At 41.1% G+C, this 12328-nt stretch overlaps 1 protein-coding gene across 9 annotated transcripts in view; it reads right to left on the bottom strand.

Moving 5' to 3' along the window:
* The window catches only part of MACF1 (microtubule actin crosslinking factor 1), a 315228-nt gene that overhangs the window by 152312 nt on the left and 150588 nt on the right, over nucleotides 1-12328 (bottom strand). For all 9 annotated transcript variants that reach the window (XM_042996700.1, XM_042996694.1, XM_042996695.1 and 6 more), the window contains exons 6-16: nucleotides 6698-6864; nucleotides 5792-5904; nucleotides 5585-5691; nucleotides 5051-5170; nucleotides 4802-4897; nucleotides 4024-4151; nucleotides 3842-3935; nucleotides 3525-3679; nucleotides 2467-2743; nucleotides 1372-1500; nucleotides 27-104 (exon numbers count right to left, since the gene is read on the bottom strand). In XM_042996700.1, coding sequence (XP_042852634.1) covers nucleotides 27-104; nucleotides 1372-1500; nucleotides 2467-2743; nucleotides 3525-3679; nucleotides 3842-3935; nucleotides 4024-4151; nucleotides 4802-4897; nucleotides 5051-5170; nucleotides 5585-5691; nucleotides 5792-5904; nucleotides 6698-6864 — 1464 coding nt within the window. The remainder of the gene's footprint in view (nucleotides 1-26; nucleotides 105-1371; nucleotides 1501-2466; nucleotides 2744-3524; nucleotides 3680-3841; nucleotides 3936-4023; nucleotides 4152-4801; nucleotides 4898-5050; nucleotides 5171-5584; nucleotides 5692-5791; nucleotides 5905-6697; nucleotides 6865-12328) is intronic.

Genomic DNA, 12328 nt, shown 5'->3' with positions numbered 1-12328 from the left:
AAGAGAACAAAAGAGTCAAAACTCACCTTCAGTTTACAATACTGTGTCTCCAGCTTTCCAAGAGTTTCAACATAACTGGTATGGAAATTCTGGGACATTTTTCCCTGATAAAAAATGAAATAAAGATGTATTAGAGAAAGAGTAAGTAAACTATATGTACAGTATGTTTTCAACTATGTCTGCACATAGTTAGGGACTAATTACCCCAGAAACAGAAGTTGAGGTAACAGATCTCTGGGTCAGGTTTTAAAGCCTGGAGAAACACTGTATTTTAACTAACTTAAATTTAAATTAAAAAAAAAAAAATTATGGGTCAAACCAAGAAATAGACTCTTAATGCTAGAGAACAAATTGATCGTTACCAGAGGGGAGGTGGGTAGGAGGACGGGTTAAATAGGTGATGGGGATTAAGGAGTCTTGTTGTGGGGGCAGCTAAGTGTCCAACTTTGGCTCAGGTCATGATCTCATGGTCTGTGGGCTTGAGCCCCACATCGGGCTCTGCGCTGACAACTGCAAGGCCTGCTTGGGATTCTCCCTCTCTCCCTCTTCTCTCTGTCCCTTCCCCACCCCACTCAAAATAAATACATAAACTTAAAAAAAAAAAAAAACTTAAAAAAAAAAGAAAAAGAAAGAAGAAATTAAAAAAATATTTTTATTCCCAAAAAAAAAAAAAAAAAAAAAAAGGGAGTGCACTTATGATGAGCACCAGGTGATGTTTGGAAGTGTTGAATCACTGTACTGTATACCTGAAACTAATATTACTCTGTTAGCTAACTGGAATTTAAATAAAAACTTAAGAAATAAAAATAAAAAATAAAGCCTGGGGCAGCCATGAGTGAGGGACGGTTTAGTGGAGTGAACACAGCTGAGAGACTTTGTGCTTCCAGTAACTCTGGGAGGTTTCTAGCAAAACTTATGCCTGATGACTCCCAAACTACTCGGCTGCTTTTTTGAAGGGGAAAGTTGAAATTACAAATGGGAAGACAGAATGAGTGAGGGAGAGACTGAGTGAGTAGTTTCTCTATTCCAGCACGCCCTACAGGCAGGAGGTGAAGTGGAAACAAGATGAGGTTTTGGAGCAGGACTGTTTGGAAACTGCACTCACCATGCACTGATTCTGACCTTAGCTTTCAGAATTGCTACTCCTTTTAGTAAAAAGGGGTTAATAAAAATACCTTGCTCATAAGGGCATTTCAAAGAGCAAAAGAGACACTTGATGTGGAAAGGGAATTTGGCGTAAAGTGCTGCTCATGGTTCTCATTCTTTTCCAGAGCCTCCTTCTCCCTAGAGACAGCTGCACTGTGCACGCTACCCCGTTACCCATCCCACCCCACCGCACCCCGCTCCATGATAGATTCTGAATGCACACACCTCATACAGCCTGGCCTCTTTGACACTTGAGCCCAGTTCTTCCACACTGGTGTGGATGTGCTGTTGTGTCTCCAGCTGCAACTCCACACTAGGCAGGTCATTGCCCCACTCTGCTCGCTCCAGTTTCATCTGGAAAAGAAAAGATACGTATTTCATTGGTTGAATCAGCAAAAAAAGAAAATTTTCAGAACTGATGTTTGGGCAAGGGGGCTGAGGGTAGGAGACTGGGCAAGAGGACACCTAAGTCATCTCCATGACAGCCTCTTATAGGAAAACATGCCATTATCACCCCAAAGAGCTGGAGACTAAACTCCAACTCCTGCAGCAGGGGCAGCCTTTTGTTGCCACGTTACGGGATACATTCCTGAATTCACCAACCAGAAAGGTGTTTCCAAAGGCTAAAGGTTAACTTTATAGTTTAGGCATTTTCCATCATGAAGCTCTGCATTTCACAATCAGAGTGGATATAAGAAAGAAATATCTGAAAATATTAAACTTCATTCATGGCATCAACTATTGACCAGTGGCAGGTAATATTTAAATAGCTTGTCTTTGGATGTTTTTATTTGTTGCTACATGGGGAATCGGCCATCAGGGCATGGGAAGAATTTCATGTAAAACAAACGCATTAGAAGGATAAAAAGGACAGTATCGAACTTGAACCACTATTCTGGAATACATGCATGCACAGCCCCTCAGAACTGTGAGGCACAGCACTGCTTAAACTCCAGAGGGAAGACCAACAACAAAGAGTGAGGGTTAAGCTCCTCTGCTGATGAGGGAGTTTCAGAAAAGGTAACTGAGATTTATAGACTCTGTAATTTCTCCCATGAGCTCCACTTAGAGTACAGTTAACTGAAGGGAATGATTCCCAAAGGGCTTCCAATCAGAAAAGCCTATGCTATCCGGTGTGGGACTTTTGAGGATTTGAGCTGACCCTACCCATTTAACATTTGAGAAGGGGGCTTGGGTTCCAGGCAGCATTAATAATTTAGAGTTTACCCAAGGGGCACAGAGCATCCTGGCACTCCTAGACAAGCTGCTGGGTCCAGTAAACCTTAACACATTGCATAAGCATTTGGAACATACACCCACCTGCATTTCTTCTACCCAAGACAGTAGTTCATACACAAATCGAAGATTGCCTTCATCCTCAGAGGACGAGATAGACACAAGTTCAGCCCGAGTCATGGGTTTTCGGAACCAGGAGGTAGAGGAAGAATGGGTTCCCTTGGTCAAGGGTTCTGCCTTCAGATGAGTAGTGGTTAAAGTAGAGGGTGGAGCCAATTCAAGTGAAGTGAAATGGCCCTTCCTATACAAGTTTGTGCACTCTAGACGCAGGGTGACCAGCTCGTCTTGCAGACGCATCACCCTGAAATGGAGGAAGAGAAAAAAGGAAGACACTTAAATCTATAATACACATTTTTTAAGTGGGTTCCACAACCAATGTGGGGCTTGAACTCACAACCCTGACATCAAGAGTTGCATGCCAGCCAGGCGCCCCTGAAATGCACTTTTTTAAGATAAAATATTCCCTATCCGTTTGACAAGGATGAGGTAAAAATAAAAATGAGATCATCAGGAAAAGTGTTTTGAAAAAAGAAGTGTTATAGGAACACAAGGTGGTTTTAACATCTTCGTCGTTCAGAGTTGTTGAGGCAAATGCCAAATTACAGTGTTAATTGGAGGGAGGCAAACCAGTATCTGTTTATGTAACTCCTGGATGGTACAACAGAATAAACATGGATTAGGGACCAAAAGACATGCGTCTTAGTCTTGGTCCTGTACAAACTGCGTGACCTAGGTGATGCCCATCCCCTCAATGGGTCTTAGTTTTCTCTACAAAATGATGCGTTCGATCAGCAGCAGTTCTAACCCAGATGTGGTACTGCATCCCAGTAGGTCACCCTGAAATATGTGTGGGTGTTATAAGAGGCCACAGTGATTAGGGAATCCTACAGGTACTCAGTGGGCAGGGCTTGCAATAATGGGCAAGTGTCCTCCACCATGAGAATTTTCCTGCCCCACATACCTGTAGTATCCCCACCAAGACATGGACCTCCAAGACCCAAGTTACAAGATTCAGTGCCAGACTCTTGATCTGTGAGCCTCAGCGATAAGCAAGCCCTCTGTCTGAGCCCCATGCTCCTCACCTAAAAGCCAGCTCTTCCAGCTGGTAGTAATTCTCATCCCGTAGGATCTGGAGGTCCACCTGCAGCTGCCTGATGAGACCCTCACATTCCTGAATGTACATGATGACATCTGACTCGCACTGTACCGGTTGTCCCGATTCCAGGTGAGCAGCGTCCTAAGACAGAAAAGGAGTAATAGGAGTGGGAGAATGCCAGTGCCCCACCCACGAGGACTGAGGGAGCCGAGTGTGAGGAAGTGACACAGCTGGATTTCCCAATCGTGAATCTGGACCATCAGCGCACAGGGTGAGAAGGGGAGAGACAACACAGACACTCACAGCCTGCAGTGTATTCTTAGCTAGTGTCAGCTTCTCTTCACAGTTCAAAGCACCATTCTGGATTTTGTTCGCAATCTGTAGCAGCAATTCCAGCCTATAATGAGGTAAAAACCGTAGTCACGTGCTGGGCTCAAAGCGGCCCGGGTGGGTAACATCAGGTTGCCATCAGGCCCTGAGCCCACCTCTCCACAGCTGGGCGAAGTGACTTCTCTCGCTCCAGCATCTCGATGATGAGCTTTCCCCATTCTTCCTCCACATCATTTGGGTGGTAACCTTGAGGCAGTTTAATCCGGCCAAACTCAATCCACACCTGAAAAATCCCAGAGACACTCTTTTAGTCCAAAAACACAGCCGTGCCCTCAGGCCCACTTTTACGTGTTCTTGACACATGGCTTCTTGCATATTTACCCAGCCATCAGCAGTTTCTCCTGTTGTCTAATAAGAGAAAAGAACGGAGTACTTAGCAGTACCTCACCTCGAGGTAAGAGCAAAGAAACCATCTCCAAAATACAGGGACTACTAGCTGCTCTAAATTCTTTCATTCCTTCTACGTTTTCCATAAATCCACCTGTCCTCTTACTAACTCCCATTCTGGAAAGGCCAAACGCTCAAACCTACAGCTTCAAATTCTCTAGGAGTGAAAATATGGATGGAAGTCTCTCTCCTTTCCATCTTAGGGAGAGGATTCGCTTCCCTCTGAGAAACAGGAAAACTCATTCATAAAACTCAGTGTTTCTGAATAAATGTCACTTTTCAAAAGCCTCTTTCAAAAATACAGATGGATGATGCTACCCATTTACCATAAATTTTCAACACCAGCCTAAAAGTGATGTTGATTTGTCACCCTGAGAATATTGCTATTAATGCAGGTTGGGAAGAGCATGCCGGCAATCTAACAAAGAAATAACAATCAGGCAAACCAGCAAACCCCGAGAATCAGCAAAGGGTAAGTTTCCTTACCTCTAATAATTTATATAATTCCTCAATTCTTCCTTTTTCTCTCTCCTTGGCCAGAATTTCTGTTTCTTTGAAGTGTATATATTGGTTATAAAGTGCCTACAAAATTAATATTTGGTGAATGAATGGATGCATGCAAGCAACCTGACCCACTTGGTATACCACCTCACCCCAGGAGCCAGCAGCAGCGAGCTCTGAGGCTTAATCCCAGCATTGAACTTTATAAAAGACAATTTAGGTCTGTGACTTTACCTTTAGTTCAACAGGGTTCTGGGGAAAAGATTTATCTGACATCAGTATTGTATGCTGTTTGATCCAGGGAATGAGGGAGTCCACTCGGCTTTGGTATTCTTGCCACCTGGAGTCTACTTCCTATTGCCAAAAGGTAGATATCACACACCTTCTGATTAGCGGTACATAAGACAAGCACAGGAGACAGTAGCTCAGGCCACCCCAAACCACATAAAATCCCTTTCCTCTCACTGCCTACACAGCTGTTCAGCCTAATGCGTGGAGTCCCAGTTTCAGAGCTCCTCAAGGGCTCTCAAGATGGGATTAAATTTCCTGACACTAGAATAGTCTATGCTGGATGCTACAAAATTAGCAATATCTGGACTCATTCCCAGGGACCAAAGACAATGACCATGTATAAAGATGATGTGGATTCAGTTTGCTCTGTATAAAAGTGCTTCGCATACAGTGAGTGCTTGAGAAACAAAGTCTAATCAATGCATTCCGCCCAAACATATCAAAGCCAGAAGGTATTTTAGGAAAGTTTTCTTTTACCGTAGCACTGATCCCTTCTCCACCCTCAGGGACTTTAGGGAAGGCATCATAAATTGAAGACACGTAAGTGATCACAGACTTTTCATCTGGAGATGGCACATCCACATCTGAGAGAAAAAGGGAAAGAAATTTCTTAGAACAGAGGGAGCTGCCAGCAGAAGGACAATGAATATAAGCCAAACAAACTCAACACCAGTCCACTCTCACCTTCTGCGTCCAGTAAGCGGGTGACCCCCAGTCTTTCTGCTACTTCGAAAGCTTGCTCCAAATTCTCGCGGTTACTTTGGATTTGTACCCTTTCCATATCTACCAGATCAGGTCTGTAAAAGTCCACCAAGGCACGTGAAAGGCCTATACATCACACAAGTTCACACAAAGCAAACCTCTTAGAAGCACCCAGAGCTGGAACACACTAATTACATTAGAGAGAAAGCAAGACGTTTAGAAAGATACTAATCCCATTTTTAATTACATGCCAGGAACCCAGTGCTCCCTCATCCTAAACCCATAACAGCAGGTTGGTTGGATTTTATGGGAAAGCCAGTATAGGGTGAAAGCTGGGATGTGTTTATGATCATTAACAGTGCAATAATTTTAATTTTTGTCATCAAAATTCCTATCTTCCTCACTCATCTCACTCCAGCCAGCTGCTATTCCTCATCCACTCCAAGTAAGCACCCACTTCAGACCCTCTGCACTTGCTGTTTCCTCCATGTGAAGCCCTCTGACCCTAGGAGGACTGTGTGGCTCACTCCTTTACAGCTCTGCTCCAGCACCCTAATCAGAGAGGCCATCTCCAGCCACCCGTCCCAAGTACAACAAACCCCATCACTCTCTACCCCTCTACTGCACTTACCACCATATAACAGAATGCATTTCTTTGTTCACTGCCTAATAAATAAACTCCATAAAAGCAAGAGCTGTTGTGGTTCTGTTCCCTGGTGTTTGTACCCAGTGCCTAGAGTAGCAGGAATTCAATACATACTCCTTTTTGAAGTGAGAAAATGAGTCAGAGTGTTGATCCTTGGTTCAGGGAAAAAGTAGCATTATAACTTATTGCAAGCAAGATGAGAAGAAGCTCCTCCAGGCACAGTGAAATCCCACTGCATTTACCTGTATCGGTGAATAAGTGCATTGAACATCTTCCCATCACTCCAGCAGGAGGAAAAGTTGGTACATTTGATCCCTGTGTAACCAGCTGTCACCTTCTGGGTCCACAGGAGAAGCTTCTCCTTGGCTGACATGTCCCCTGATTCTCCACTAATGTAGATGTCAGAGATCTGCCAAAAGATATGGCACGGGTACTTTAGCATAAATATGAAGAAGCCTTCTAGCCTTCTCTTCTTCATGCATATGGCTCTTAGAAGAAGAGGGAGATCGAAGGCTGGTACAACTTTGAATGACAACTCTAACAGATATTCACTCTGTTTGGTAGTCAGAGATACAAATTAAAACCACGAGAGGTCATTTTTCACCTATCAAATAGAGAAAGTTTTTTGTAATGATATTAGTTAGTACTGGAGAGAATACCTAACACTGGACATTCTCACATATTGTATCAGTGAGAATACACATGCCCTAACTCCTCCAGATGAAGTTTTGAATCAAAAGTCTTAAAATACACATATACTTGATAGGAAACCATCAGAGACACACACACCAAAAAAATTTATACAAGAATGCTTACCAACATATGATAAATGTTACAGCAAAAAGCTATAGAGCTTAAGCTCTAATAAGGGATTGATTGGTTACAAATTAATAGCACATACACAGGGTGGAATTGTTTGTAGCACTATAAAAAGGTATGCTTTGGCAAATCTTAATGACAAAAGAAAATGATCACTGTATGTTATGAAAAGAAAAAGAACGCAAACAAAACAATTTAATAGTTTTGTTAAAAGATATACAGAATACCTAAATATATAGTCATATGTACATACATATATATACATACATATACATGCACACAAGGTATGTGATAAATGCATATATGTACATGAGGGTAAATAAGGGTAAATACAGGAGAGAAAGACACCAAACGAATCATCACAGGTATCTCGTAAGTGGTAGCATTATAGGTGATATTTCTCTTTCCCAAATTTTCTACATCATGTACATTTTTATAAGAAGAAAACATGTTAGTTTACAAAACCCCCAAAATCTAGCACAGGAACTACTTAGAGAGAGAACAGTTTGGGAGAGAAGAAAGTGCATGCCTTTGGTTCCATGCAGACCTGGGTTTGAATCTCAACTTCAAAAACTGTAAGCTGGACCTCAGTCATAACATCTGTAAAGTGGGAATAATACCTACTACCTTTTCTCAGGATTGCTGTGATAACCGAGATTATATACTACAGCACCCAGCCCAGACATAGGGCTATGCTCAACAGAGTTCTGTTTGCTCTTCCTTGTATGGATGATGGTCTTCCTCCAATTCTTACTCCCACATAACACTAAATACTATCTTGAATTACTGGCTATTATTTCATACATTTGATCTTATCTCCCCAAGACTATATAGGTTTCCTGGGGAGCCAGTACCACAGCTAACAATCAGAACTATCTAAAATTCAAGAGCAGCCCCGAGAGAGAGAGCTCCTCGACACAGGGCATGTTCAAGAAGAAGCAGGGATGTTGTGAAAGAAAAACTTCCAACTCTGAAACTCAGCGATCACGTTGCTTCCGTATATCACCCACTGCACCTAGTGTTGTGTTAGTTATACGCTGGACATTTAACACATTTAATTAATGATTATTTAGTTTAAAAAATAAAACAATAAAAATAAACAAATGTATTTTAGGGTAAGGTCTACATAGAATCCCGAGACAGGCTACTTTTTAGACAGCAAACTTACTCATTAGCGAATTCAAAACAGTCTGTAGTATAACCAAACAAGTTTGAGCTCATATCAACAATGGTTGTCTCTCCTGGAGTGAGACTATGGATAATTTTATTCTCTTTTTACTTTTCTTTTATTCAGGCTTTAAATACTGAACATACTTTACATTTATAATGAAAGCCAGGAAACAATATTTATCAATAAGGAAAAGAAAAAGCCTTTGAGTCAGAGAGACAAGCACTGGAAAGGAGGTATTTACCAGGAACGTGACTTCACATAAATAAATGACCAAAGCTTCTTGCACCCCATCTTCCCTATATTTAAGATAAAACAATAACTTTATCATACAGTCATTATAAGGATTAAATAAAGCGATGTAGGTAATATGCCTAGAAAATGTGCATTTCCTTTCCATCATAATAACACATCATGCCCAGAACAACTTGGGGGCCAGGTGCTTCGGGCAGGGAAGGCACAAGCATGTCAACAGAACACCTGTCTCTTAGCTGTCTCCATCAGGTGCAGCACTGTGAATGGCGTAGCCTCCCTGGTCGTCAGTACATGGGAACAATCAACAATAAGGCACTTTCAAGTCTCTGAATACTAAATTTACAAACTCAACTCATAGCAGATAAGATTAAATCAGGTGAAGATACTCTAAAATTCAGGGGAAAAAAAAACAGGGCCAAGAACTTTCATACTTTATTAAGTATACAAGAAAGCTGAAGACTCCTAAATATTACTAAGATGCCTAAAAAAGGCTATGGGAACAAAAGAGCGTGGGTGGCCTTCACGGAGTTTGGAAAAGGGAAAGCCATAAGTGCTGCCTCCAAGACAGTGATGGTGAAATGGTGGCCTAACCAGCAGATCCAGGATTCCTGTCCCCTTGACAGGTGTATTTCTACAGGAGAAATCAGGCTGCCAAACTTTGATGATGCCAGCTAGTAAGATCAGCCTGCAAATCTGTCCTCTCTACCCACTGCCTCTTTGCTCTGACTCGATGTTCAGCTGACAACCTTCCATTATTATTTGCTCACGATACAGACATCCTAAAGCGACAAAATGCACAGAGTGGTCGATTCAAATACTGTACCACTTGGCAGTTATAATTCATAGTGTAAATTAATTTACATCAATTAATCTCTGGCCAGTATGATCACTGTGAATCAATCCCCTAGAACTCAGTCAACAACAAGTGTACCAAAAAAAAAAAAAAAAAAAAAAAAAAAAAAAAAAGCAGAGTTGCAAAGCTGAGGGCCCAACAATGGATCATGGTACCCAAGCTATCATCCTGTGACTGCAGTGACAACAGCTCCTCTCTAATACCAATTCTATTCCAGTTCTCCTTACCAACACTTGGATGTGCTGATTTCAGTGGCCGATTTCAGTGGCCAGATACCACTCACCACTGACAGATCCCAGCGCTTCCACTGTAGCCGCTTCAGACACAGTAAGGCAAAACACTGCCGGGAACAGGACAGGTGGAAGTGAAAAGGGATACAATTTGAATACACAAGATGAAATCTGAGTATTTGGGCTATTTATTTTTTTAAAATCCCAGTTAGTTAATGGGTATTTTATGCCCAGTACAATCAGTCAATCTCTCTGGTGGCATCCTATCACAGTATTTTTGTATATTGCACTGAAAATAGTTCATTGAACAGCTTTACTTCAGATTTCCCACACAGCTATAATGAAACAGGGAAATGTCTGGATCCCTCAGGGAAAGGAAAAATACCCTGTTTGGACTAGGGCCCTTCCTAGACTGTGCGCTGGATGAGAAAAATAGGATTCTCATCACAACCATCTCAGTAATTACATTGGGCTTCTGTCCATCTCTTCATGTAACATTCACATGTGATGTACACAGTGCTGTCCTTGGGGCTATGCAGAAGCTTCTACCTTAATCTTCCAAATACAGAAACCCGGCTTCAGTGTCAGAGAGCTCTCCCCCTCATCTGGGTTTTTAAAAATGAGCCATGTAGAGAGAGAGGACAGTCTCAACACCATCCCAGAGACTATGCGTGCCTACCTGAAGTCTCTTTCAACCCATGCTTTCCGAGGCTCAATTAATTCCTTCTCTGAAGTGTATCTAGAAACTTAAGGTGTTCCTAATAACTCAGTAAGTATTTATTAAACAACATCTCATCTGTGTTTAACATTATTCCAGGCACCATGGAGAAGAACAAAAAAAGTCAAACACCATTTATTCATTCTGTTATTTCTTGACAACCACTATATAATAGGAGCTGTATTTAAGTTCTTTCATCTCAAGATAAAAAAGTCAAACACCGGGGCACCTGGCTGGCTCAGTTGGTAAAGCATGGGACTCTTGATCTAGGGGTTGTAAGTTTAAGCCTCACACTGGGGGGGGGGGGGGGGGGGCGGGGTAGAGATTACTTTAAAAAAAAAACTTAAAGAAAAAAGTCAAACATCAATTGTTTATTCTATTTTTCTTGACAACCACTATGTTCTAGGAGCTGTGTTGAAGTTCTTGGTATCTGAAGACAAAAACACAACCTTGGGCCTCAAGCCCAAGCAGTTTAGCAGGGGAGACAATATGCCACACAGATCAATGCTGTGACACAGATAAGCAACTAACCTGAAGGAGCATGCTGAAGAAGCTCTCTGAGATGACATTTATGCTGAGTTTCAAGACAGAAGTAGAAGTTAGCCAGTTGAAAAGAGGGAGATAAAAAAACAGACATGCTTGCCTTGAAAGAATTTAGGTGGCAGACTCCCTATCTGGCTAAAATAAAGCTACCCCATATAAGGTACTCCCCAATTTTTCCAAATGACAACAGATAGATGGAAGAGAGGAATGGGGAAAGAGAAGATTTGTGGTCCTCTTGCATATATAAACTTCTGGAAATTTTTTTAGATATATACACTTATTTATTTATTTATTTATTTATTTATTTATTTTAATTTGTAATGTTTATTTTTGAGAGAGAGACAGAGACAGAGTGTGAGTGAAGGAGGGGCAGAGAGAGAGGGAGACACAGAATCTGAAGCAGGGTCCAGGCTCTGAGGTGTCAGCACCAAGCCCGAGGCAGGGCTCGAACTCACGAACCGCGAGATCATGACCTGAGCCAAAGTCAGACGCTTAACCAACTGAGCCACCCAGGTGCCCCTAAACACATATTTAAAATTAAGTAATATATCTAATGCATTAATTTAGAATTAATGCCACTTGCTGTGATGAACACTGGGAAGTTGTATGGAAGTGTTGAATCACTATATTGTCCACGTGAAATATTACAATGTATGTTAACTAACTGGAATTTAAATAAAAACTTTGTAAAAATTAGAATGCTTTTTCTACTTTTCCATTTCATAAAACCATGTTATCAAATCTCTTCACATGCATCTTTAACATCAATGTCTTTTTCATCAATAAAGCTACTTTAATTAAAAAAAAAAAACAACAAAAGCTATTTTTGAGTGAATATTCTAGAAAACTTCACCTACATTTCTTATTAAAATTTCTGAGACACAACAGCACTTTTTTGAATCCATGTTGTCACTGGATATTCTATCCCCAGCCACAAGAATCCAGTTGCATAACATTGGATTAGGTTTTTTTTTTTCATTTATTTATTCTATTGGTATTTATTTATGGTTTCCATAATGTGAACACTTGCTGTGTTTTTTATAAGTGATGTGACTGATTTTTTAAAAGTTTTTAATGTGATTAAGACTTATACACAATTACATCCAACACTTCAAATTAGGAGGTTTATAGTCTGTAAAACAATAGTCTGTAATGAAAGCCTTCTTAAGTTTTTGGTCTTTTTTGGTTAACCAATTATGTCAGTTGATCCCTATAAAAGTTGATTATCGACTAAACTAGCAGATGGTGACACAAATTCATTCATCCTATTTCACGAGCTGTATTTTC

The sequence above is a fragment of the Panthera tigris genome, chromosome C1 (genome assembly GCF_018350195.1).
Source record: "Panthera tigris isolate Pti1 chromosome C1, P.tigris_Pti1_mat1.1, whole genome shotgun sequence".
Taxonomy (NCBI): Eukaryota; Metazoa; Chordata; class Mammalia; order Carnivora; family Felidae; genus Panthera; species Panthera tigris.
Note: the sequence above shows the minus strand (reverse complement) of the source record. Positions and strands in the feature narration are given on the sequence as shown.